We start from the raw sequence: 26552 nt of genomic DNA on the forward strand, positions 1-26552 counted from the left end.
ACCACTAAGGTCTATATAAAAGAGACTTCAGATACAGTATTAGAGGACCACTAAGGTCTATATAAAGAGACTTCAGATACAGTATTAGGGGACCACTAAGGTCTATATAAAAGAGACTTCAGATACAGTATTAGGGGACCACTAAGGTCTATATAAAGAGACTTCAGATACAGTATTAGGGGACCACTAAGGTCTATATAAAAGCATCCAAAGAGCAGCATGTCATGGGACCTTTAACATTAATGTTTTTAATGCGGTTGTTTTGACTTTATTTTTATTACGTCATTTGCTTGCTGTGTCTTCTGTCCTTTGTATTCATTTCAGTCTACCTTAATGTGATTGTCACGTTTGTATTATCTTATTTGGTTGTTTTAAAATTGTAAAGTGTTTCACGATCATGCTGCATGGAGACTCAGCACCTAAAGTAAACTACGTATTGATTGATTGACAGAGGAACAGAGGCGCTGTGACCTAGTCGGAGCACGCTGACCTCTCTGCGGTGCAAGGTAAAGTTTAAGCAAACATGATGACTTTATCAACATGTGATCAGATGAAAATAGCGAACACAAGTAGCCAATGAATGGCAGACAAATGAGAGGGTAGCATCGTGAATGTTTTCCTCATTGTAACCAAGTAGAATGATCTCAAACAACAATACTGTCTGTGTGAAAATGTATACAAACTAAACCTGATGAGACACTTTCTCTCTTGTTGAGTCTGTCACTATAGAAATTCCCAATCACATGCACTTTTTACTGCACCTACATTCATCTGAATACTCACTTCCACCACTGGTGGCAGGTTGCAGAGACGGATTGGGCTCCAGGTGTCATCAATGAGCACCACTATAAGACAGGAGGAGCCACATTTACTTCACAGCACACAGCTTCTGTCTCCAACCTCCACAGCTGCTGCTGCTTCTCCTTCTTCAAGTCTAACATGGAGTTCGGACTGTCTTTAAGGTGAGTTAAATGGTGTATACCAGAGATCTTCAACAGGGGGTCCAGGAACCCTACACTCTCAGAAATGAAGGTACAGAAAAGTAAAAATAAAAAGGTACAAATGCTCATTGCTTGGGCAGTACCCCCAAGGGGAACAACCTTGTACCATATTAATGGGTACAAAGAAGTACCCTTACAGTTTGTGCCTTTTATGTACATATATGTTCCTTCAAGGGTACAAATGGCTCTTCTCTACCCTTTGACTTGAATAAGGTACTTATTTGTACCCTACAGAACTACCCCCATGGGAACATGATAGGACCTCTAATGGTACATTTGTGAATGTTGTACCTTAAAGAACTAGATTGTACCTTCACTATTACTTTATTTATGAGAATGTACCTTTTCAAGGGGTACCTATATGTACCTTTCAGCATGAATAATTCATTGTGTACCAATTTCTGCAGAAAGGTACTTATTTATACTCAGCTGGAGATATGTTTGTACCTTTGATGGTATGTACTCTCACTGTACCTTCATTTCTGAGAGTGTAGGGGGTTCTCAGAGTTTCTTCAGGGGGGTTGCCAAATTATAGTCTGTCTAAAAATATACATTAACATGAATCCAACATATTGTTATTGTTGTTAAGATATTGTTTTTAATGTACCTTACAACTGAGGTAGCTGTCCACAGATGCAGTTAAGCTTAAGGATTTACTGTGCATGTTAAAGCATGATGTATAAATATATGAATAAGACAACTTTTTTATTTTAAAGGCTTAGTATTGTATGCACCATAGAAAGGTATATGTGTAATCCAGGGGTATCAAACTCAAGTTAGTTCCTGGGCCACAAGTGGGCCAGACCAGGAAACCTCCAGAAAGATCAGAAACTTCATCTTTCACAGAGAGAAAAAACTAAATTTGGAATTGAAATTAATGACTTCTCTGCAATTTTCATCATAGGCGTAATTTATGGGGGGTGAAAAGCCGTAAATTATGCCTATGGTGAAAAGCCCAGTTCTGACAATTTTTAAAAATGTTTTTGTTGTCTTTTTCAAGTTTCTTTTGTAAAAACAATTCGGAATTTTTGTCGCCTTTTTCAAGGTTTTTTTGGGACCTTTGTCAGGTTTTTACCCTCTTGAAAATACAAACTCTCACACAACTCAAAAATAATTTGCAAATGTAGAAGGGAACTACAAATACACAAACAAGTTTCACAAACAAGAAACACACTTCTGTAAGTATATTACATAACAGGCTGTTCCACTTAAAGGGTTTTTCAAAGGGCCTAATGATTTAAAAAAATCCATAATTTCACAAGACAAAAAGCAACAATCTGAAAACATAAATAAACATGAACTCTTGGGGTCCTAACCCCAAGAGATGAGAACCACTGATATAACTTATCTAGGCTGTAATATTACAAACATCGGACTGGAAATGTCAACAAAGATGAATCATGACTCATGAGGAAAGCTTATCTGGCAAATCTAGACTAATGCAGCGGAAACCCAGAAGTGGCTCGGCATTGTTGGGTTCCTTAAAGTAATTCAACGAAAGGTAGCATATAGAAAATAAAAAATTAATAAAAATATAGTTTATGAAAAAGGGACATAAAGTAACAATTAAATGAGGGAAGAAAATAAAAAAAAGAAAGAGAGCAAGAGAGAAAAGTAATCATAAAAAAACAAAATATAAAAACAGGACATTTTGAATAGTTAAAAGTGTGTGTGCGTGCATGCATGCGTGTGTGTGTGTGTGTGTGTGTGTGTGTGTGTGTGTGTGTGTGTCATGACTCAAGGAAAGCTTGTCTCAAAAAATCTCTGTGTGTAAAATGCAGATCGTTAGGTGTACAATTGGGTTCCACAAAGGCCTTTTTGAATTACAAGAAGAAAGAAAACAAAAGAGAGACAAAATTCACAGATGACAGATCGAAAGTTGTAAATGTTAGGAAGACGTGTTCATTTTCACTCAGTTGATGTTGGATCGTTAGAAACGAATGGGATAAAAATCCCCCAACCGGCTGTATTTACATCTTATCTGCACCTGCGGACATAAGAGAGGACATGTCGCGATCTCAGCCCTATGTTCCCACATTTCTAAGAATTTTTTTTTCACTGAATATTTTTCCCACAGCCCTATGTTCCCACAGCCCAATGGTCCCACAGCCATATGGTCCCACAGCCCAATGGTCCCACATTTCTAGGACATTTTCAAAAATAGGTCTTGTGTTCCTACATTTCCCTTCAATTTAAGGCCTGTCCTCCCACAACATTTTTTGGTAGCACTTTAAAGTAAATTAGGGTTAGTGTTAGGTTAGGTTGGGTGTAATTGGCTACTAAATTGGGAGAAAGGGGGATCAAATCTGATACAAAGTTATGAAAAAGGAACTGTGGGAACATAGGACCTAATTTTGAAAAAAATCTTAGAAATGTGCGAACATAGGGCCTAATTTTCAGTGAAAAAACAACTCTTAGAAATGTGGTAACATAGGCACGCTCCCCATGTCGTTAACTGCGCAGGTGTCAACACACGTTATGAAGATGTTCACAAATGCTTTTCATTTATTTGTAAATGTATGTAATGTACTTGCAGATGTGTTTTATGTATTTATGGAACTTGTGTATTTGCAGATCTGTTTTATATTTGCGAGATCACAAATCTTTTTTGTATTTGTGAAATGTTTTTATATTTACAGATTACACATTTATTACACAAATAATATTCACACATATCTCTCTCACTGTCTTACAGGGTTCCTTGGATCTTTGTGCTGTTGTTGAGCAGTGGTGCTTGTTTACCCTTAAAAGAAGGTCAGTTTCCCTGTTTCACACGTCGTCTTTTTACTGTTCTTAAACACACAGGTGACATGTATTAAAGATAAGAGATCTTCAGTCTTAAAGAACTCAAGGCAAATGTCCTAGAACTTAGTTTTCTGAGTTTCGTGGTTATGTTTTTGGATGGCAATGTTTTAATGATCATTTTAAATTTGCCAAAACTCAATGGTTCTTCAGATGTTGTGGTAATTCAAACAATGCACAACACTGACTAAGTTCCTATCAGTGGTGTAGTGGAGGAGATATATATATATATACTGGGTATACAACTTCTTTTTCTTGCAGTTTACCGACAACCCTCATCAACTAGCAGTACACCTCTGGTTCCATAAATCCCCAAACGTCTTGATTGACAAAGGCTTTAAGCTTTCATAATTTGGATTTCATCAAGTTGCCAAAGTGCAAATGTATAGTTGCCAGTAGCGGAGATAGCGTGGGTGCTTGGGTGTGGCCGCCCCAGGGCCCCATGCCAATTAGGGGCCCCTCAAACGCCGCCGATCTTGCGTCACTTGACGAGAACGGGGCCCTCGCCAAGTGACACGTTGCAGATTATCAGCTGAAAGAAGCTAATTACTGCATATGATCTCATGTTGATATAATCCAGCTCTTCTTATCAAACATATATATAATAGTGCCATGTCAATTATATAGTGTGGCACTTGGCCTGTTCAGCACCATCTCTGTCCACCAGCTGTCTCTGTCCACCAGCTGTCTCTGTCCATCATCTGTCCCTGTCCAACAGCTGTCTCTGTCCACCAGCTGTCTCTGTCCATCATCTGTCTCTGTCCACCAGCTGTCTCTGTCCATCATCTGTCTCTGTCCATCATCTGTCTCTGTCCAACATCTGTCTATGTCCATCATCTGTCTCTGTCCATCATCTGTCTCTGTCCACCAGCTGTCTCTGTCCATCATCTGTCTCTGTCCAACAGCTGTCTCTGTCCAACAGCTGTCTCTGTCCATCATCTGTCTCTGTCCATCATCTGTCTCTGTCCAACAGCTGTCTCTGTCCGTCAGCTGTCTCTGTCCACCAGCTGTCTCTGTCCGTGGTGCTGAAACATTTTTACTGGAATGGCAAACTGCTTTCTTTGTTTGTTTGTCAACACAAACTTGTCAAAAATTGTGTCTTTTCTTTGTATTTTATTTGACATATAGGCTGACTTGGCTCAACAAGTGATACATTATAACCTGCATTCAGATATTTTTTCGTTTTTTTAACGGTTTTAATTTTAAAATGACTTGGTAGCAGAGGGCCCCATGATGAAGCTCCGCCCCCACTGTACTGAGAGTCTAGCTCCGCCCCCACTGTACTGAGAGTCTAGCTCCGCCCCCACTGTACTGAGAGTCTAGCTCCGCCCCTGATAGTTGCAATTGCTAAAACAAATGATCAAGGAATTTCAAGAATAGGAACTTTAAATTTAAGCATGTATTAGATGCAGTAGTTTATTAACACCTTAAATCTGTCTGTCTAGAATACCAATATCCCTACAATTTACCCTCAAGCTCTGGTGGTGAATCTGCTTCTGATGATGGAGCTGCTCCTTCTCCACGAAGTCTTCCTTTTGTCAAGTACCCTGCAACAGGTGGTGGTAAGTCTCCCAACTATCTTTATTTTACTAAGCTCTCCTGTGTACAGCCCAAAGTGAAGTTGTCTCACTCAGCATTTGTCTTTTAAGGAATTGAGACCATTTTATTCCAGACTTCTAATTAGCAAGCATGATTTGCAATTTAGGTCTACTTTTTTACTTCTCGGCACTGACTCATGAAGCTTAGCATAGATAGTTCAGAAGCTTTAATTTTAACTCAACCCCTCCTGGATACAGTAAGTAAGTAGTAACACAGCTGCCGGTGCTGATCAAAGCTTCCAGTTTGCGGCCAACCTCCAACTCCAACTCTCTTATCCTGCCAAAATGCCCCCTGGAACAGGTGGTCGTAAGGCTCCCACAATCTTATTTCCTGTGTAAAGCCTTATTTTACAAAGCAAAAGGTGTCTTACTACTCAAAGACTAAGCATCTGTCTTCAAGGCATTGAGACCATTTTATCCCAGAGTTTTGATTGGCAAGCTTTATTGGCTATTCAGGTCTACTTTTTCTTTGTCTACAATGTCTCATGAAGCTTAGCAATGTTTAGTTTAGAAGCTTGAATTTAAACTTCACACTCAACCCCTCCTTGATAAATTATATCTGTTTTCTGTCACCGGCGGGATTGGTGATGGACCTTTTCCCTATGGCATTGTTCCTCCAGGCTTCCAGTATATTGCCGCTCCTACAAAGTCCAAATCTGGTGGACGAGTCACTTATTCTACCAAAAATCTTCCTGAAACAGGTGGTGGTAAGTCTACAATCAATCTTTATTTGCTTAGCTCTCCTGTGTACAGCGCAGAGTGAATTTGTGTCACTATCCAAAGACTCAGCATTTGTCTTCAAGGCATTGAGGCAATCGCATTCCACAACGTTCTGATTGGCAAGCTTTATTTGCTACTCAGTTCTACTAATTTACTTGTGTGCACTGGCTCATGAAGCTAAGCATGATTAGTTTAGAAGGTTGAATTGTATTTTTACACTCAAACCCTCTTGGCCTATTCTTATCTGTCTTTGGTTTCAGATGAAGTTCAAGTAGGTGGTCAAACACCTGACACCGGTGGTTACTGGTATCTTCCCCCTCCTGCATCTTCAAACTCTGGTGGCCAAGTCACTCTTCCTGGCAATAAGCTTCCTCCAACAGGTGGTGGTAAGTCTCCCACAATTTTATTTTCGACACTCTCCTGTGTACAGTCAAAGCGAAAGATGTCTTACTATGTGAAGACTCAGCAACTGCCTTTAAAGGATCATGCCAACTTATTTGGACTTTAGCTTATTCCCCGTATCCCCCAGAGTTAGATAAGTCCATACATACCCTTCTCATCTCCGTGCGTGCTGTAACTCTGCCGCCCCCACCGCTAGCCTAGCTTAGCACAGATCCTAGAGGTAACCGGCTCCATCTAGCCTAGCTTAGCACAGATCCTGGAGGTAACCTGCTCCAACTAGCCTAGCTTAGCACAGATCCTGGAGGTAACCGGCTCCAACTAGCCTACTGCTCCCAATAAGTGACAAAATAACGTTAACATTTTCCTATTTACATGTTGTAATTTGTATAGTCACAGCATGTACAAATAACGTCACATGACACACAGCCATCTTCTAACCGTATACATACTGGGAACTATATTCTCAGGAAGGCGAAGCACTCGGGTGCTGCAAGCAAATCACTCCGCCCAAGTAGCAGAAGTAGCAGTACTTCGCCTTCTGAGAATATAGTTCCCAGTATGTATACGGTTAGAAGATGGCTGTGTGTCATGTGACGTTGTTATTTGTACACGCTGTGACTATACAAATCACAACATGTAAACAGGAAAATGCTGGGGTTATTTTGTCACTTATTGGGAGCAGTGGGCTAGATGGAGCCGGTTACCTCCAGGATCTGTGCTAAACAGGCTAACGGTGGGGGCGTCAGACAGAGTTACAACATGCACGGAGATGAGAAGGGTGTGTATGAACTTGTCTAACTCTGGGGGATACGGTGAATGAGCTAAAGTCCCAATAAGTCGGCGTGTTCCCTTAATGCATTAAGAGCATTTTATTCCAGATTTCTGATTAGCCAGCTTTATTGCTACTCAGTTCTACTTCTTTACTTGTCTACACTGACATATAAAGCTTAGCATGATTAGTTCACAAGCTTGAATTTTTACTTTACACTCAACCCTTCCTGCACAAATCTTATCTTGTCTTCAGTTTCAGGTCAACAAAGCAGTAACACAGGCATTGTTCCTCCAGGCTTCCAGGTTGTTGACCCTCCTCCACCCTCCAACACTGGTAGCCAAGTCACTTATCCTGCCAAACAGCTTCCTGCAACAAGTGGTGGTAAGTCTACAATCAATCTTTATTTGCTTAGCTCTCCTGTGTACAGCCCAGAGTGATGTTGTCTCACTATCCAAAGACTCAGCCTTTGTCTTCAAGGCATTGAGACAATCGTATTCCACTACGTTCTGATTGGCAAGCTTTACTTGCTACTCAGTTCTACTTCTTTACTTGTGTGCACTGGCTCATGAAGCTAATCATGATTAGTTTAGAAGGTTGAATTGTATTTTTACACTCAAACCCTCTTTGACTATTCTTATCTGTCTTTGGTTTCAGGTCAAGTTCAAGTAGGTGGTCAAACACCTGACATCGGTAGTTACTGGTATGTTTCCCATCCTGCATCCTCAAACTCTGGTGGCCAAGTCACTCATCCTGGCAATAAGCTTCCTCCAACAGGTGGTGGTAAGTCTCCCACAATTTTATTTTCGACACTCTCCTTTGTACAGTCAAAGCAAAAGATGTCTTACTATGTAAAGACTCAGCAACTGCCTTTAAAGGAACACGCCAACTTATTGGGACTTTAGCTTATTCCCCGTATCCCCCAGAGTTAGATAAGTCCATACATACCCTTCTCATCTCCGTGCGTGCTGTAACTCTGCCGCCCCCACCGCTAGCCTAGCTTAGCACAGATCCTGGAGGTAACCGGCTCCATCTAGCCTAGCTTAGCACAGATCCTGGAGGTAACCGGCTCCATCTAGCCTAGCTTAGCACAGATCCTGGAGGTAACCTGCTCCAACTAGCCTAGCTTAGCACAGATCCTGGAGGTAACCGGCTCCAACTAGCCTACTGCTCCCAATAAGTGACAAAATAACGCTAACATTTTCCTATTTACATGTTGTAATTTGTATAGTCACAGCATGTACAAATAACGTCACATGACACACAGCCATCTTCTAACCGTATACATACTGGGAACTATATTCTCAGGAAGGCGAAGCACTCGGGTGCTGCAAGCAAATCACTCCGCCCAAGTAGCAGAAGTAGCAGTACTTCGCCTTCTGAGAATATAGTTCCCAGTATGTATACGGTTAGAAGATGGCTGTGTGTCATGTGACGTTGTTATTTATACACGCTGTGACTATACAAATCACAACATGTAAATAGGAAAATGCTGGGGTTATTTTGTCACTTATTGGGAGCAGTAGGCTAGATGGAGCCGGTTACCTCCAGGATCTGTGCTAAACAGGCTAACAGTGGGGGCGTCAGACAGAGTTACAACATGCACGGAGATGAGAAGGGTGTGTATGAACTTGTCTAACTCTGGGGGATACGGTGAATGAGCTAAAGTCCCAATAAGTCGGCGTGTTCCCTTAATGCATTAAGAGCATTTTATTCCAGATTTCTGATTAGCCAGCTTTATTGCTACTCGGTTCTACTTCTTTACTTGTCTACACTGACATATAAAGCTTAGCATGATTAGTTCAGAAGCTTGAATTTTTACTTTACACTCAACCCTTCCTGCACAAATCTTATCTTGTCTTCAGTTTCAGGTCAACAAAGCAGTAACACAGGCATTGTTCCTCCAGGCTTCCAGGTTGTTGACCCTCCTCCACCCTCCAACACTGGTAGCCAAGTCACTTATCCTGCCCAACAGCATCCTGCAACAAGTGGTGGTAAGTCTACAATCAATCTTTATTTGCTTAGCTCTCCTGTGTACAGCCCAGAGTGATGTTGTCTCACTATCCAAAGACTCAGCATTTGTCTTCAAGGCACTGAGACAATCATATTCCACTACGTTCTGATTGGCAAGCTTTACTTGCTACTCAGTTCTCTTCTTTACTTGTGTGCACTGGCTCATGAAGCTAATCATGATTAGTTTAGAAGGTTGATTTGTATATTTACACTCAAAACCTCTTTGACTATTCTTATCTGTCTTTGGTTTCAGGTCAAGTTCAAGTAGGCGGTCAAACACCTGACATCGGTAGTTACTGGTATGTTTACCGTCCTGCATCCTCAAACTCTGGTGGCCAAGTCACTCATCCTGGCAATAAGCTTCCTCCAACAGATGGTGGTAAGTCTCCCACAATTTTATTTTCAACACTCTCCTGTGTACAGTCAAAGCAAAAGATGTCTTACTGTGTGAAGACTCAGCAACTGCATTTAAAGGAACAAGCCGACTTATTGGGACTTTGTCTTATTCACCGTATCCCCCAGAGTTAGATAAGTCCATACGTACCCTTCTCATCTCCGTGCGTGCTGTAACTCTGTCTAACGCCCCCACCGCTAGCCTAGCTTAGCACAGATCCTGGAGGTAACCGCAACAAGTTGGCGCTACAAGTACAAAAAGTTTATATCTCATGAACGGCTCATGCAATTTCTACGAAATTGTGAGGGTACCATCTAGGGCCACTCCTGATGCCACACCTGCAGTGGGGTACTGATTTGTCAAAGTGGGCGTGGCCTATGGGACCCAGGTTTGGATTCGACACTTACACTAATGTGAGCAACTTCAAAATAACAGTGTAGATGTACAATGGTTGATGGACTTTACACGCCAAAAATTACACATACGGACCACTAGGTGGCGCTATAATATCAAACGTGTTTTTGCCTATAACTCCCACATTACACATTGCACATAAGAAACCCTTACATCCACGTGTTCCTTTAATCGAGCTGAATCTGATGATATAAGCCACACTCATTTCTGCTAAGAAGTTTTTCGCAATATCATGCAATATGCAAAACCAACTTTTTCGAACTCCTCCTTGGCTGTGTGACCGATCTCCACGAAACCTGGTAGGTAGCATCTCCAGATGGACATGACCAAGAGTTATCAAAAGAATTTTGCTACGTTAAACTATGCGCATTTTACAACCAAACTAATTTTCCTAGCTAGCTACCAAACACAAACTTTATCATATGTTGGCCAAATTAAATTTTATTGGCAAGAAACATGTTCAACATCACACCACGATGCTCTGTACCAAATTTGGCGAAGCTCTGCCGTTAGGGGGCGCTATAATCAACGTTTATGTGTTTTGGCCGATAACTCAATGCATGTAAATGGGAAATTTGCGATTGCAATTGCTCTGCCGTAGTAATTGCTATCAACATGAAACTTATGATGCTCGTTTGGCATGCCATTCTGAGGCTCTGTGCCAAATTTGGCAAAGATTAGGGGGCGCTATAGTCAACATAGACCAGTTTTGGCCCTTTTACTCAATCAGTGTTAATTGGATATTTGCAATGGCAATGTACCACAGACCTTGCATCTCACACCTCTCAATATTTCCTGACATTTGCCTCCCCATCGTTCCGCTTTGGGTTTCGCATTTGCATGCTCCCCGGGTCGTTGGGGGCGACTAGCGCCGAAGAGGCTTGGACCCCGTTATAACTGCTAGCAGTTGTAGTTTGCTTAGCTCTCCTGTGTACATCCCAGAGTTAATTTGTCTCGCTATCCAAAGACTCAGCATTTGTCTTCAAGGCATTGAGGCAATCGCATTCCACAACGTTCTGATTGGCAAGCTTTATTTGCTGCTCAGTTCTACTAATTTACTTGTGTGCACTGGCTCATGAAGCTAAGCATGATTAGTTTAGAAGGTTGAATTGTATCTTTACACTCGAACCCTCTTGGCCTATTCTTATCTGTCTTTGGTTTCAGGTCAAGCTCAAGTAGGTGGTCAAACACCTAACACCGGTGGTTACTGGTATCTTCCCCCTCCTGCATCCTCAAACTCTGGTGGCCAAGTCACTTATCCTGCCAATAAGCTTCCTCCAACAGGTGGTGGTAAGTCTCCCTCCCACAGTTTTATTTTCGAAACTCTCCTGTGTACAGTCAAAGCAAAAGATGTCTTAATATGTAAAGACTCAGCAACTGCCTTTAAGGCATTAAGAGCATTTTATTCCAGCTTTCTGATTAGCCAGCTTTATTGCTACTCGGTTCTACTTCTTTACTTGTCTACACTGACATATAAAGCTTAGCATGATTAGTTCAGAAGCTTGAATTTTTACTTTACACTCAACCCCTCCTGCACAAATCTTATCTTGTCTTCAGTTTCAGGTCAACAAAGCAGTAACACAGGCATTGTTCCTCCAGGCTTCCAGGTTGTTAACGCTCCAGCAACCTCCAACTCTGGTGGCCTAGTCACTTATCCTGCCAAACAGCTTCCTGCAACAAGTGGTGGTAAGTCTACAACCAAACTTTATAAGGGGTCCATGCCCGAGGGGGCTGGGAACCACCGTAGCAAAGCTCGTGGTTCACACAGCAGGGCTGTGGAACCCTATTGTTTTCCTAAGGTTTCTTCTTTTTATTTTTCTCCTTCTAAAAGTCATGCTACAGCCTAAACCATACATGGTGGGGGGGTGCAATTTTCAGGACTGGTCTAGATCCCAGCAAGGACCTCAGACAAAACATTTCAGCCACTTGCACCAATAGTTGGAGTTATAGCAGAAAAGAAACGTGTTTGGCCTTATAACTCCCTAACCGTACATTGCACATTAAAACTGCATGTATCCACACGTTCCCTGAATTCACCTAAATCTCGTGATATAGGCCACGCCCATTTCCACCCCGACTTTTATATGCGAAAAATCTGGATTTATTTTAAACCTACTTTTTCCAACTCCTCCTAGAACGTGCGACCGATCTGCACGAAACCTGGTAGGTAGCATCTCCCAACCAACATGACAAAAACCTTTCAAAAGAATTTTTATCGGATGAAAATTGCGCATATTACGCACAAACAAATTTGTGTAGCTAGCTATGACAACACAAACTTTGCCATCTCTCAGCCAAAATAAACTTCATCAAAATGAACCTTTAGCTTCTTGTTAGCCATGACCCTTTGGGGCTCCACAACAAATTTGACAAAAATTAGCCACTAGTTGGCGCTGAAAGCACAAAAAGTTGATATCTCATGATTGGCTCATCCAATTTCTACAAAATTTTGAGGGTGCCATCTAGGGCCACTCCTGAGGCCACACCTGCAGTGGGGTACTGATTTGTCAAAGTGGGCGTGGCCTATGGGACGCAGGTTTGGATTCACCATTTACACTAATGTAAGCAAATTCAAAATAACAGTGTAGATGTACAATGGTTCATGAACTTCACATGTCAAAAAATACACATACGGACCACTAGGTGGCGCTATAATGACGTCAAACGTGTTTTTGCCTATAACTCCCACATTACACATTGAACATAAGAAACCCTTACATCCACGTGTTCCTTTAATCGAGCTGAATCTGATGATATAAGCCACACTCATTTCTGCTAAGAAGTTTTTCGCAATATCATGCAATATGCAAAACCAACTTTTTCGAACTCCTCCTTGGCCGTGTGACTGATCTCCACGAAACCTGGTAGGTTGTATCTCCAGATGGACATGACCAAGAGTTATCAAAAGAATTTTGCTATGTTAAACTATGCGCATTTTACAACCAAACTAATTTTCCTAGCTAGCTACTAAACACAAACTTTATCATATGTTGGCCAAATTAAATTTTATTCGAAAGAAACATGTTCAACATCACACCACGATGCTCTGTACCAAATTTGGCGAAGCTCCGCCGTTAGGGGGCGCTATAATCAACGTTTATGTGTTTTGGCCGATAACTCAATGCATGTAAATGGGAAATTTGCGATTGCAATTGCTCTGCCGTAGTAATTGCTATCAACATGAAACTTATGATGCTCGTTTGGCATGCCATTCTGAGGCTCTGTGCCAAATTTGGCAACGATTAGGGGGCGCTATAGTCAACATAGACCAGTTTTGGCCCTTTTACTCAATCAGTGTTAATGGGATATTTGCACTGGCAATGTACCACAGACCTTGCATCTCACACCTCTCAATTTTTCCTGACGTTTGCCTCCCCATCGTTCCACTTTGGGTTTCGCATTTGCATGCTCCCCGGGTCGTTGGGGGCGACTAGCGCCGAAGAGGCTTGGACCCCGTTATAACTGCTAGCAGTTGTAGTTTGCTTAGCTCTCCTGTGTACATCCCAGAGTTAATTTGTCTCACTATCCAAAGACTCAGCATTTGTCTTCAAGGCATTGAGGCAATCGCATTCCACAACGTTCTGATTGGCAAGCTTTATTTGCTGCTCAGTTCTACTAATTTACTTGTGTGCACTGGCTCATGAAGCTAAGCATGATTAGTTTAGAAGGTTGAATTGTATCTTTACACTCGAACCCTCTTGGCCTATTCTTATCTGTCTTTGGTTTCAGGTCAAGCTCAAGTAGGTGGTCAAACACCTAACACCGGTGGTTACTGGTATTTTCCCCCTCCTGCATCCTCAAACTCTGGTGGCCAAGTCACTCTTCCTGGCAATAAGCTTCCTCCAACAGGTGGTGGTAAGTCTCCCTCCCACAGTTTTATTTTCGAAACTCTCCTGTGTACAGTCAAAGCAAAAGATGTATTACTATGTAAAGACTCAGCAACTGCCTTTAAGGCATTAAGAGCATTTTATTACAGCTTTCTGATTAGCCAGCTTTATTGCTACTCGGTTCTACTTCTTTACTTGTCTACACTGACATATAAAGCTTAGCATGATTAGTTCAGAAGCTTGAATTTTTACTTTACACTCAACCCCTCCTGCACAAATCTTATCTTGTCTTCAGTTTCAGGTCAACAAAGCAGTAACACAGGCATTGTTCCTCCAGGCTTCCAGGTTGTTAACGCTCCAGCAACCTCCAACTCTGGTGGCCTAGTCACTTATCCTGCCAAACAGCTTCCTGCAACAAGTGGTGGTAAGTCTACAACCAAACTTTATAAGGGGTCCATGCCCGAGGGGGCTGGGAACCACCGTAGCAAAGCTCGTGGTTCACACAGCAGGGCTGTGGAACCCTATTGTTTTCCTAAGGTTTCTTCTTTTTATTTTTCTCCTTCTAAAAGTCATGCTACAGCCTAAACCATACATGGTGGGGGGTGCCATTTTCAGGACTGGTCTAGATCTCAGCAAGGACCTCAGACAAAACATTTCAGCCACTTGCACCAATAGTTGGAGTTATAGCAGAAAAAAAACGTGTTTGGCCTTATAACTCCCAAACCGTACATTGCACATTAAAACTGCATGTATCCACACGTTCCCTGAATTCAGCTAAATCTCGTGATATAGGCCACGCCCATTTCCACCCCGACTTTTATATGCGAAAAATCTGGATTTATTTTAAACCTACTTTTTCCAACTCCTCCTAGAACGTGCGACCGATCTGCACGAAACCTGGTAGGTAGCATCTCCCAACCAACATGACAAAAACCTTTCAAAAGAATTTTTATCGGATGAAAATTGCGCATATTACGCACAAACAAATGTGTAGCTAGCTATGACAACACAAACTTTGCCATCTCTCAGCCAAAATAAACTTCATCAAAATGAACCTTTAGCTTCTTGTTAGCCATGACCCTTTGGGGCTCCACAACAAATTTGACAAAAATTAGCCACTAGTTGGTGCTGAAAGCACAAAAAGTTGATATCTCATGATTGGCTCATCCAATTTCTACAAAATTTTGAGGGTGCCATCTAGGGCCACTCCTGAGGCCACACCTGCAGTGGGGTACTGATTTGTCAAAGTGGGCGTGGCCTATGGGACGCAGGTTTGGATTCACCATTTACACTAATGTAAGCAACTTCAAAATAACAGTGTAGATGTACAATGGTTCATGAACTTCACATGTCAAAAATTACACATATGGACCACTAGGTGGCACTATAATGACGTCAAACGTGTTTTTGCCTATAACTCCCACATTACACATTGGACATAAGAAACCCTTACATCCACGTGTTCCTTTAATCGAGCTGAATCTGATGATATAAGCCACACTCATTTCTGCTAAGAAGTTTTTCGCAATATCATGCAATATGCAAAACCAACTTTTTCGAACTCCTCCTTGGCCGTGTGACCGATCTCCACGAAACCTGGTAGGTTGTATCTCCAGATGGACATGACCAAGAGTTATCAAAAGAATTTTGCTACGTTAAACTATGCGCATTTTACAACCAAACTAATTTTCCTAGCTGGCTACTAAACACAAACTTTATCATATGTTGGCCAAATTAAATTTTATTGGCAAGAAACATGTTCAACATCACACCACGATGCTCTGTACCAAATTTGGCGAAGCTCCGCCGTTAGGGGGCGCTATAATCAACGTTTATGTGTTTTGGCCGATAACTCAATGCATGTAAATGGGAAATTTGCGATTGCAATTGCTCTGCCGTAGTAATTGCTATCAACATGAAACTTATGATGCTCATTTGGCATGCCATTCTGAGGCTCTGTGCCAAATTTGGCAACGATTAGGGGGCGCTATAGTCAACATAGACCAGTTTTGGCCCTTTTACTCAATCAGTGTTAATGGGATATTTGCACTGGCAATGTACCACAGACCTTGCATCTCACACCTCTCAATTTTTCCTGACGTTTGCCTCCCCATCGTTCCACTTTGGGTTTCGCATTTGCATGCTCCCCGGGTCGTTGGGGGCGACTAGCGCCGAAGAGGCTTGGACCCCGTTATAACTGCTAGCAGTTGTAGTTTGCTTAGCTCTCCTGTGTACATCCCAGAGTTAATTTGTCTCGCTATCCAAAGACTCAGCATTTGTCTTCAAGGCATTGAGGCAATCGCATTCCACAACGTTCTGATTGGCAAGCTTTATTTGCTGCTCAGTTCTACTAATTTACTTGTGTGCACTGGCTCATGAAGCTAAGCATGATTAGTTTAGAAGGTTGAATTGTATCTTTACACTCGAACCCTCTTGGCCTATTCTTATCTGTCTTTGGTTTCAGGTCAAGCTCAAGTAGGTGGTCAAACACCTAACACCGGTGGTTACTGGTATTTTCCCCCTCCTGCATCCTCAAACTCTGGTGGCCAAGTCACTCTTCCTGGCAATAAGCTTCCTCCAACAGGTGGTGGTAAGTCTTCCTCCCACAGTTTTATTTTAGAAACTCTCCTGAGTACAGTCAAAGCAAAAGATGTATTACTATGTAAAGACTCAGCAACTGCCTTTAAGGCATTAAGAGCATTTTATTCCAGCTTTCTGATTAGCCAGCTTTATTGCTACTCGGTTCTACTTCTTTACTTGTCTACACTGACATATAAAGCTTAGCATGATTAGTTCAGAAGCTTGAATTTTTACTTTACACTCAACCCCTCCTGCACAAATCTTATCTTGTCTTCAGTTTCAGGTCAACAAAGCAGTAACACAGGCATTGTTCCTCCAGGCTTCCAGGTTGTTAACCATCCAGCAACCTCCAACTCTGGTGGCCTAGTCACTTATCCTGCCAAACAGCTTCCTGCAACAAGTGGTGGTAAGTCTACAACCAAACTTTATAAGGGGTCCATGCCCGAGGGGGCTGGGAACCACCGTAGCAAAGCTCGTGGTTCACACAGCAGGGCTGTGGAACCCTATTGTTTTCCTAAGGTTTCTTCTTTTTATTTTTCTCCTTCTAAAAGTCATGCTACAGCCTAAACCATACATGGTGGGGGGTGCCATTTTCAGGACTGGTCTAGATCCCAGCAAGGACCTCAGACAAAACATTTCAGCCACTTGCACCAATAGTTGGAGTTATAGCAGAAAAAAAAACGTGTTTGGCCTTATAACTCCCAAACCGTACATTGCACATTAAAACTGCACGTATCCACACGTTCCCTGAATTCAGCTAAATCTCGTGATATAGGCCACGGCCATTTCCACCCCGACTTTTATATGCGAAAAATCTGGATTTATTTTAAACATACTTTTTCCAACTCCTCCTAGAACGTGCGACCGATCTGCACGAAACCTGGTAGGTAGCATCTCCCAACCAACATGACAAAAACCTTTCAAAAGAATTTTTATCGGATGAAAATTGCGCATATTACGCACAAACAAATGTGTAGCTAGCTATGACAACACAAACCTTTGCCATCTCTCAGCCAAAATAAACTTCATCAAAATGAACCTTTAGCTTCTTGTTAGCCATGACCCTTTGGGGCTCCACAACAAATTTGACAAATATTAGCCACTAGTTGGTGCTGAAAGCACAAAAAGTTGAAATCTCATGATTGGCTCATCCAATTTCTACAAAATTTTGAGGGTGCCATCTAGGGCCACTCCTGAGGCCACACCTGCAGTGGGGTACTGATTTGTCAAAGTGGGCGTGGCCTATGGGACGCAGGTTTGGATTCACCATTTACACTAATGTAAGCAACTTCAAAATAACAGTGTAGATGTACAATGGTTCATGAACTTCACATGTCAAAAAATACACATATGGACCACTAGGTGGCGCTATAATGACGTCAAACGTGTTTTTGCCTATAACTCCCACATTACACATTGAACATAAGAAACCCTTACATCCACGTGTTCCTTTAATCGAGCTGAATCTGATGATATAAGCCACACTCATTTCTGCTAAGAAGTTTTTCGCAATATCATGCAATATGCAAAACCAACTTTTTCTAACTCCTCCTTGGCCGTGTGACCGATCTCCACGAAACCTGGTAGGTTGTATCTCCAGATGGACATGACCAAGAGTTATCAAAAGAATTTTGCTACGTTAAACTATGCGCATTTTACAACCAAACTAATTTTCCTAGCTGGCTACTAAACACAAACTTTATCATATGTTGGCCAAATTAAATTTTATTGGCAAGAAACATGTTCAACATCACACCACGATGCTCTGTACCAAATTTGGCGAAGCTCCGCCGTTAGGGGGCGCTATAATCAACGTTTATGTGTTTTGGCCGATAACTCAATGCATGTAAATGGGAAATTTGCGATTGCAATTGCTCTGCCGTAGTAATTGCTATCAACATGAAACTTATGATGCTCATTTGGCATGCCATTCTGAGGCTCTGTGCCAAATTTGGCAACGATTAGGGGGCGCTATAGTCAACATAGACCAGTTTTGGCCCTTTTACTCAATCAGTGTTAATGGGATATTTGCACTGGCAATGTACCACAGACCTTGCATCTCACACCTCTCAATTTTTCCTGACGTTTGCCTCCCCATCGTTCCACTTTGGGTTTCGCATTTGCATGCTCCCCGGGTCGTTGGGGGCGACTAGCGCCGAAGAGGCTTGGACCCCGTTATAACTGCTAGCAGTTGTAGTTTGCTTAGCTCTCCTGTGTACATCCCAGAGTTAATTTGTCTCGCTATCCAAAGACTCAGCATTTGTCTTCAAGGCATTGAGGCAATCGCATTCCACAACGTTCTGATTGGCAAGCTTTATTTGCTGCTCAGTTCTACTAATTTACTTGTGTGCACTGGCTCATGAAGCTAAGCATGATTAGTTTAGAAGGTTGAATTGTATCTTTACACTCGAACCCTCTTGGCCTATTCTTATCTGTCTTTGGTTTCAGGTCAAGCTCAAGTAGGTGGTCAAACACCTAACACCGGTGGTTACTGGTATTTTCCCCCTCCTGCATCCTCAAACTCTGGTGGCCAAGTCACTCTTCCTGGCAATAAGCTTCCTCCAACAGGTGGTGGTAAGTCTTCCTCCCACAGTTTTATTTTAGAAACTCTCCTGAGTACAGTCAAAGCAAAAGATGTATTACTATGTAAAGACTCAGCAACTGCCTTTAAGGCATTAAGAGCATTTTATTCCAGCTTTCTGATTAGCCAGCTTTATTGCTACTCGGTTCTACTTCTTTACTTGTCTACACTGACATATAAAGCTTAGCATGATTAGTTCAGAAGCTTGAATTTTTACTTTACACTCAACCCCTCCTGCACAAATCTTATCTTGTCTTCAGTTTCAGGTCAACAAAGCAGTAACACAGGCATTGTTCCTCCAGGCTTCCAGGTTGTTAACCATCCAGCAACCTCCAACTCTGGTGGCCTAGTCACTTATCCTGCCAAACAGCTTCCTGCAACAAGTGGTGGTAAGTCTACAACCAAACTTTATAAGGGGTCCATGCCCGAGGGGGCTGGGAACCACCGTAGCAAAGCTCGTGGTTCACACAGCAGGGCTGTGGAACCCTATTGTTTTCCTAAGGTTTCTTCTTTTTATTTTTCTCCTTCTAAAAGTCATGCTACAGCCTAAACCATACATGGTGGGGGGTGCCATTTTCAGGACTGGTCTAGATCCCAGCAAGGACCTCAGACAAAACATTTCAGCCACTTGCACCAATAGTTGGAGTTATAGCAGAAAAAAAACGTGTTTGGCCTTATAACTCCCAAACCGTACATTGCACATTAAAACTGCATGTATCCACACGTTCCCTGAATTCAGCTAAATCTCGTGATATAGGCCACGCCCATTTCCACCCCGACTTTTATATGCGAAAAATCTGGATTTATTTTAAACATACTTTTTCCAACTCCTCCTAGAACGTGCGACCGATCTGCACGAAACCTGGTAGGTAGCATCTCCCAACCAACATGACAAAAACCTTTCAAAAGAATTTTTATCGGATGAAAATTGCGCATATTACGCACAAACAAATGTGTAGCTAGCTATGACAACACAAACTTTGCCATCTCTCAGCCAAAATAAACTTCATCAAAATGAACCTTTAGCTTCTTGTTAGCCATGACCCTTTGGGGCTCCACAACAAATTTGACAAAAATTAGCCACTAGTTGGTGCTGAAAGCACAAAAAGTTGATATCTCATGATTGGCTCATCCAATTTCTACAAAATTTTGAGGGTGCCATCTAGGGCCACTCCTGAGGCCACACCTGCAGTGGGGTACTGATTTGTCAAAGTGGGCGTGGCCTATGGGACGCAGGTTTGGATTCACCATTTACACTAATGTAAGCAACTTCAAAATAACAGTGTAGATGTACAATGGTTCATGAACTTCACATGTCAAAAAATACACATATGGACCACTAGGTGGCGCTATAATGACGTCAAACGTGTTTTTGCCTATAACTCCCACATTACACATTGAACATAAGAAACCCTTACATCCACGTGTTCCTTTAATCGAGCTGAATCTGATGATATAAGCCACACTCATTTCTGCTAAGAAGTTTTTCGCAATATCATGCAATATGCAAAACCAACTTTTTCTAACTCCTCCTTGGCCGTGTGACCGATCTCCACGAAACCTGGTAGGTTGTATCTCCAGATGGACATGACCAAGAGTTATCAAAAGAATTTTGCTACGTTAAACTATGCGCATTTTACAACCAAACTAATTTTCCTAGCTGGCTACTAAACACAAACTTTATCATATGTTGGCCAAATTAAATTTTATTGGCAAGAAACATGTTCAACATCACACCACGATGCTCTGTACCAAATTTGGCGAAGCTCCGCCGTTAGGGGGCGCTATAATCAACGTTTATGTGTTTTGGCCGATAACTCAATGCATGTAAATGGGAAATTTGCGATTGCAATTGCTCTGCCGTAGTAATTGCTATCAACATGAAACTTATGATGCTCATTTGGCATGCCATTCTGAGGCTCTGTGCCAAATTTGGCAACGATTAGGGGGCGCTATAGTCAACATAGACCAGTTTTGGCCCTTTTACTCAATCAGTGTTAATGGGATATTTGCACTGGCAATGTACCACAGACCTTGCATCTCACACCTCTCAATTTTTCCTGACGTTTGCCTCCCCATCGTTCCACTTTGGGTTTCGCATTTGCATGCTCCCCGGGTCGTTGGGGGCGACTAGCGCCGAAGAGGCTTGGACCCCGTTATAACTGCTAGCAGTTGTAGTTTGCTTAGCTCTCCTGTGTACATCCCAGAGTTAATTTGTCTCGCTATCCAAAGACTCAGCATTTGTCTTCAAGGCATTGAGGCAATCGCATTCCACAACGTTCTGATTGGCAAGCTTTATTTGCTGCTCAGTTCTACTAATTTACTTGTGTGCACTGGCTCATGAAGCTAAGCATGATTAGTTTAGAAGGTTGAATTGTATCTTTACACTCGAACCCTCTTGGCCTATTCTTATCTGTCTTTGGTTTCAGGTCAAGCTCAAGTAGGTGGTCAAACACCTAACACCGGTGGTTACTGGTATTTTCCCCCTCCTGCATCCTCAAACTCTGGTGGCCAAGTCACTCTTCCTGGCAATAAGCTTCCTCCAACAGGTGGTGGTAAGTCTTCCTCCCACAGTTTTATTTTAGAAACTCTCCTGAGTACAGTCAAAGCAAAAGATGTATTACTATGTAAAGACTCAGCAACTGCCTTTAAGGCATTAAGAGCATTTTATTCCAGCTTTCTGATTAGCCAGCTTTATTGCTACTCGGTTCTACTTCTTTACTTGTCTACACTGACATATAAAGCTTAGCATGATTAGTTCAGAAGCTTGAATTTTTACTTTACACTCAACCCCTCCTGCACAAATCTTATCTTGTCTTCAGTTTCAGGTCAACAAAGCAGTAACACAGGCATTGTTCCTCCAGGCTTCCAGGTTGTTAACGCTCCAGCAACCTCCAACTCTGGTGGCCTAGTCACTTATCCTGCCAAACAGCTTCCTGCAACAAGTGGTGGTAAGTCTACAACCAAACTTTATAAGGGGTCCATGCCCGAGGGGGCTGGGAACCACCGTAGCAAAGCTCGTGGTTCACACAGCAGGGCTGTGGAACCCTATTGTTTTCCTAAGGTTTCTTCTTTTTATTTTTCTCCTTCTAAAAGTCATGCTACAGCCTAAACCATACATGGTGGGGGGTGCCATTTTCAGGACTGGTCTAGATCCCAGCAAGGACCTCAGACAAAACATTTCAGCCACTTGCACCAATAGTTGGAGTTATAGCAGAAAAAAAACGTGTTTGGCCTTATAACTCCCAAACCGTACATTGCACATTAAAACTGCATGTATCCACACGTTCCCTGAATTCAGCTAAATCTCGTGATATAGGCCACGCCCATTTCCACCCCGACTTTTATATGCGAAAAATCTGGATTTATTTTAAACATACTTTTTCCAACTCCTCCTAGAACGTGCGACCGATCTGCACGAAACCTGGTAGGTAGCATCTCCCAACCAACATGACAAAAACCTTTCAAAAGAATTTTTATCGGATGAAAATTGCGCATATTACGCACAAACAAATTTGTGTAGCTAGCTATGACAACACAAACTTTGCCATCTCTCAGCCAAAATAAACTTCATCAAAATGAACCTTTAGCTTCTTGTTAGCCATGACCCTTTGGGGCTCCACAACAAATTTGACAAAAATTGTCAACTAGTTGGCGCTGAAAGCACAAAAAGTTGAAATCTCATGATTGGCTCATCCAATTTCTACAAAATTTTGTTGGTACCATCTAGGGCCACTCCTGAGGCCACACCTGCAGTGGGGTACTGATTTGTCAAAGTGGGCGTGGCCTATGGGACGCAGGTTTGGATTCACCATTTACACTAATGTAAGCAACTTCAAAATAACAGTGTAGATGTACAATGTTTCATGGACTTCACATGTCAAAAATTACACATATGGATCACTAGGTGGCGCTATAATGACGTCAAACGTGTTTTTGCCTATAACTCCCACATTACACATTGCACATAATAAACCCTTACATCCACGTGTTCCTTTAATCGAGCTGAATCTGATGATATAAGCCACACTCATTTCTGCTAAGAAGTTTTTCGCAATATCATGCAATATGCAAAACCAACTTTTTCTAACTCCTCCTTGGCCGTGTGACCGATCTCCACGAAACCTGGTAGGTTGTATCTCCAGATGGACATGACCAAGAGTTATCAAAAGAATTTTGCTACGTTAAACTATGCGCATTTTACAACCAAACAAATTTTCCTAGCTAGCTACTAAACACAAACTTTATCATATGTTGGCCAAATTAAATTTTATTGGCAGGAAACATGTTCAACATCACACCACGATGGTCTGTACCAAATTTGGCGAAGCTCTGCCGTTAGGGGGCGCTATAATCAACGTTTATGTGTTTTGGCCAATAACTCAATGCATGTAAATGGGAAATTTGCGATTGCAATTGCTCTGCCGTAGTAATTGCTATCAACATGAAACTTATGATGCTCGTTTGGCATGCCATTCTGAGGCTCTGTGCCAAATTTGGCAACGATTAGGGGGTGCTATAGTCAACATAGACCAGTTTTGGCCCTTTTACTCAATCAATGTTAATGGGATATTTGCACTGGCAATGTACCACAGACCTTGCATCTCACACCTCTCAATTTTTCCTGACGTTTGCCTCCCCATCGTTCCACTTTGGGTTTCGCATTTGCATGCTCCCCGGGTCGTTGGGGGCGACTAGCGCCGAAGAGGCTTGGACCCCGTTATAACTGCTAGCAGTTGTAGTTTGCTTAGCTCTCCTGTGTACATCCCGGAGTTAATTTGTCTCGCTATCCAAAGACTCAGCATTTGTCTTCAAGGCATTGAGGCAATCGCATTCCACAACGTTCTGATTGGCAAGCTTTATTTGCTGCTCAGTTCTACTAATTTACTTGTGTGCACTGGCTCATGAAGCTAAGCATGATTAGTTTAGAAGGTTGAATTGTATCTTTACACTCGAACCCTCTTGGCCTATTCTTATCTGTCTTTGGTTTCAGGTCAAGCTCAAGTAGGTGGTCAAACACCTAACACCGGTGGTTACTGGTATCTTCCCCCTCCTGCATCCTCAAACTCTGGTGGCCAAGTCACTCTTCCTGGCAATAAGCTTCCTCCAACAGGTGGTGGTAAGTCTCCCTCCCACAGTTTTATTTTCGAAACTCTCCTGTGTACAGTCAAAGCAAAAGATGTCTTACTATGTAAAGACTCAGCAACTGCCTTTAAGGCATTAAGAGAATTTTATTCCAGCTTTCTGATTAGCCAGCTTTATTGCTACTCGGTTCTATTTCTTTACTTGTCTACACTGACATATAAAGCTTAGCATGATTAGTTCAGAAGCTTGAATTTTTACTTTACACTCAACCCCTCCTGCACAAATCTTATCTTGTCTTCAGTTTGAGGTCAACAAAGCAGTAACACAGGCATTGTTCCTCCAGGCTTCCAGGTTGTTAACGCTCCAGCAACCTCCAACTCTGGTGGCCTAGTCACTTATCCTGCCAAACAGCTTCCTGCAACAAGTGGTGGTAAGTCTACAACCAAACTTTATAAGGGGTCCATGCCCGAGGGGGCTGGGAACCACCGTAGCAAAGCTCGTGGTTCACACAGCAGGGCTGTGGAACCCTATTGTTTTCCTAAGGTTTCTTCTTTTTATTTTTCTCCTTCTAAAAGTCATGCTACAGCCTAAACAATACATGGTGGGGGGTGCCATTTTCAGGACTGGTCTAGATCCCAGCAAGGACCTCAGACAAAACATTTCAGCCACTTGCACCACTAGTTGGAGCTATAGCAGAAAAAAAACGTGTTTGGCCTTATAACTCCCAAACCGTACATTGCACATTGAAACTGCACGTATCCACACGTTCCCTGAATTCAGCTAAATCTCGAGATATAGGCCACGCCCATTTCCGCCCCGACTTTTATATGCGAAAAATCTGGATTTATTTTAAACCTACTTTTTCCAACTCCTCCTAGAACGTGCGACCGATCTGCACGAAACCTGGTAGGTAGCATCTCCCAACCAACATGACAAAAACCTTTCAAAAGAATTTTTATCGGATGAAAATTGCGCATATTACGCACAAACAAATTTGTGTAGCTAGCTATGACAACACAAACTTTGCCATCTCTCAGCCAAAATAAACTTTATCAACATGAACCTTTAGCTTCTTGTTTGCAATGACCCTTTGGGGCTCCACAACAAATTTTAAAAAAATTGGCCACTAGTTGGCGCTGAAAGCACAAAAAGTTGATATCTCATGATTGGCTCATCCAAATTCTATGAAATTTTGAGGGTGCCATCTAGGGCCACTCCTGAGGCCACACCTGCAGTGGGGTACTGATTTGTCAAAGTCCTATGGGACACTGGTTTGGATTCACCATTTACACTAATGTAAGCAACTTCAAAATAACAGTGTAGATGTACAATGGTTCATGAACTTCACATGTCAAAAATTACACATATGGACCACTAGGTGGCACTATAATGACGTCAAACGTGTTTTTGCCTATAACTCCCACATTACACATTGAACATAAGAAACCCTTACATCCACGTGTTCCTTTAATCGAGCTGAATCTGATTATATCCCAGCCACACTCATTTCTGCTAAGAAGTTTTTCGCAATATCATGCAATATGCAAAACCAACTTTTTCTAACTCCTCCTTGGCTGTGTGACCGATCTCCACGAAACCTGGTAGGTAGCATCTCCAGATGGACATGACCAAGAGTTATCAAAAGAATTTTGCTACGTTAAACTATGCGCATTTTACAACCAAACTAATTTTCCTAGCTAGCTACTAAACACAAACTTTATCATATCTTAGCCAAATTAAATTTTATTGGCAAGAAACATGTTCAACATCACACCACGATGCTCTGTACCAAATTTGGCGAAGCTCCGCCGTTAGGGGGCGCTATAATCAACGTTTATGTGTTTTGGCCGATAACTCAATGCATGTAAATGGGAAATTTGCGATTGCAATTGCTCTGCCGTAGTAATTGCTATCAACATGAAACTTATGATGCTCATTTGGCATGCCATTCTGAGGCTCTGTGCCAAATTTGGCAACGATTAGGGGGCGCTATAGTCAACATAGACCAGTTTTGGCCCTTTTACTCAATCAGTGTTAATGGGATATTTGCACTGGCAATGTACCACAGACCTTGCATCTCACACCTCTCAATTTTTCCTGACGTTTGCCTCCCCATCGTTCCACTTTGGGTTTCGCATTTGCATGCTCCCCGGGTCGTTGGGGGCGACTAGCACCGAAGAGGCTTGGACCCCGTTATAACTGCTAGCAGTTGTAGTTTGCTTAGCTCTCCTGTGTACATCCCAGAGTTAATTTGTCTCACCATCCAAAGACTCAGCATTTGTCTTCAAGGCATTGAGGCAATCGCATTCCACAACGTTCTGATTGGCAAGCTTTACTTGCTGCTCAGTTCTACTAATTTACTTGTG

The 26552-nt window shown here is 42.2% G+C and overlaps 1 protein-coding gene across 1 annotated transcript in view; it reads left to right on the top strand.

Moving 5' to 3' along the window:
* The first annotated feature begins 824 nt into the window (after nt 1–824).
* Nucleotides 825–26552, top strand: part of LOC116061136 (collagen alpha-1(I) chain-like) — a 34162-nt gene continuing 8434 nt past the window's right edge. Inside the window, exons 1-20 of the mRNA XM_035997281.1 lie at nt 825–962; nt 3697–3755; nt 5249–5365; nt 6382–6507; nt 7548–7676; nt 7950–8075; nt 9158–9286; nt 9559–9684; nt 11278–11403; nt 11671–11799; nt 13843–13968; nt 14236–14364; nt 16405–16530; nt 16798–16926; nt 18969–19094; nt 19362–19490; nt 21531–21656; nt 21924–22052; nt 24095–24220; nt 24530–24616. Coding sequence (XP_035853174.1) covers nt 940–962; nt 3697–3755; nt 5249–5365; nt 6382–6507; nt 7548–7676; nt 7950–8075; nt 9158–9286; nt 9559–9684; nt 11278–11403; nt 11671–11799; nt 13843–13968; nt 14236–14364; nt 16405–16530; nt 16798–16926; nt 18969–19094; nt 19362–19490; nt 21531–21656; nt 21924–22052; nt 24095–24220; nt 24530–24616 — 2323 coding nt within the window. The 5' untranslated portion in view covers nt 825–939. The remainder of the gene's footprint in view (nt 963–3696; nt 3756–5248; nt 5366–6381; nt 6508–7547; nt 7677–7949; nt 8076–9157; nt 9287–9558; nt 9685–11277; nt 11404–11670; nt 11800–13842; nt 13969–14235; nt 14365–16404; nt 16531–16797; nt 16927–18968; nt 19095–19361; nt 19491–21530; nt 21657–21923; nt 22053–24094; nt 24221–24529; nt 24617–26552) is intronic.

The sequence above is a fragment of the Sander lucioperca genome, chromosome 22 (genome assembly GCF_008315115.2).
Source record: "Sander lucioperca isolate FBNREF2018 chromosome 22, SLUC_FBN_1.2, whole genome shotgun sequence".
Lineage (NCBI taxonomy): Eukaryota > Metazoa > Chordata > Actinopteri > Perciformes > Percidae > Sander > Sander lucioperca.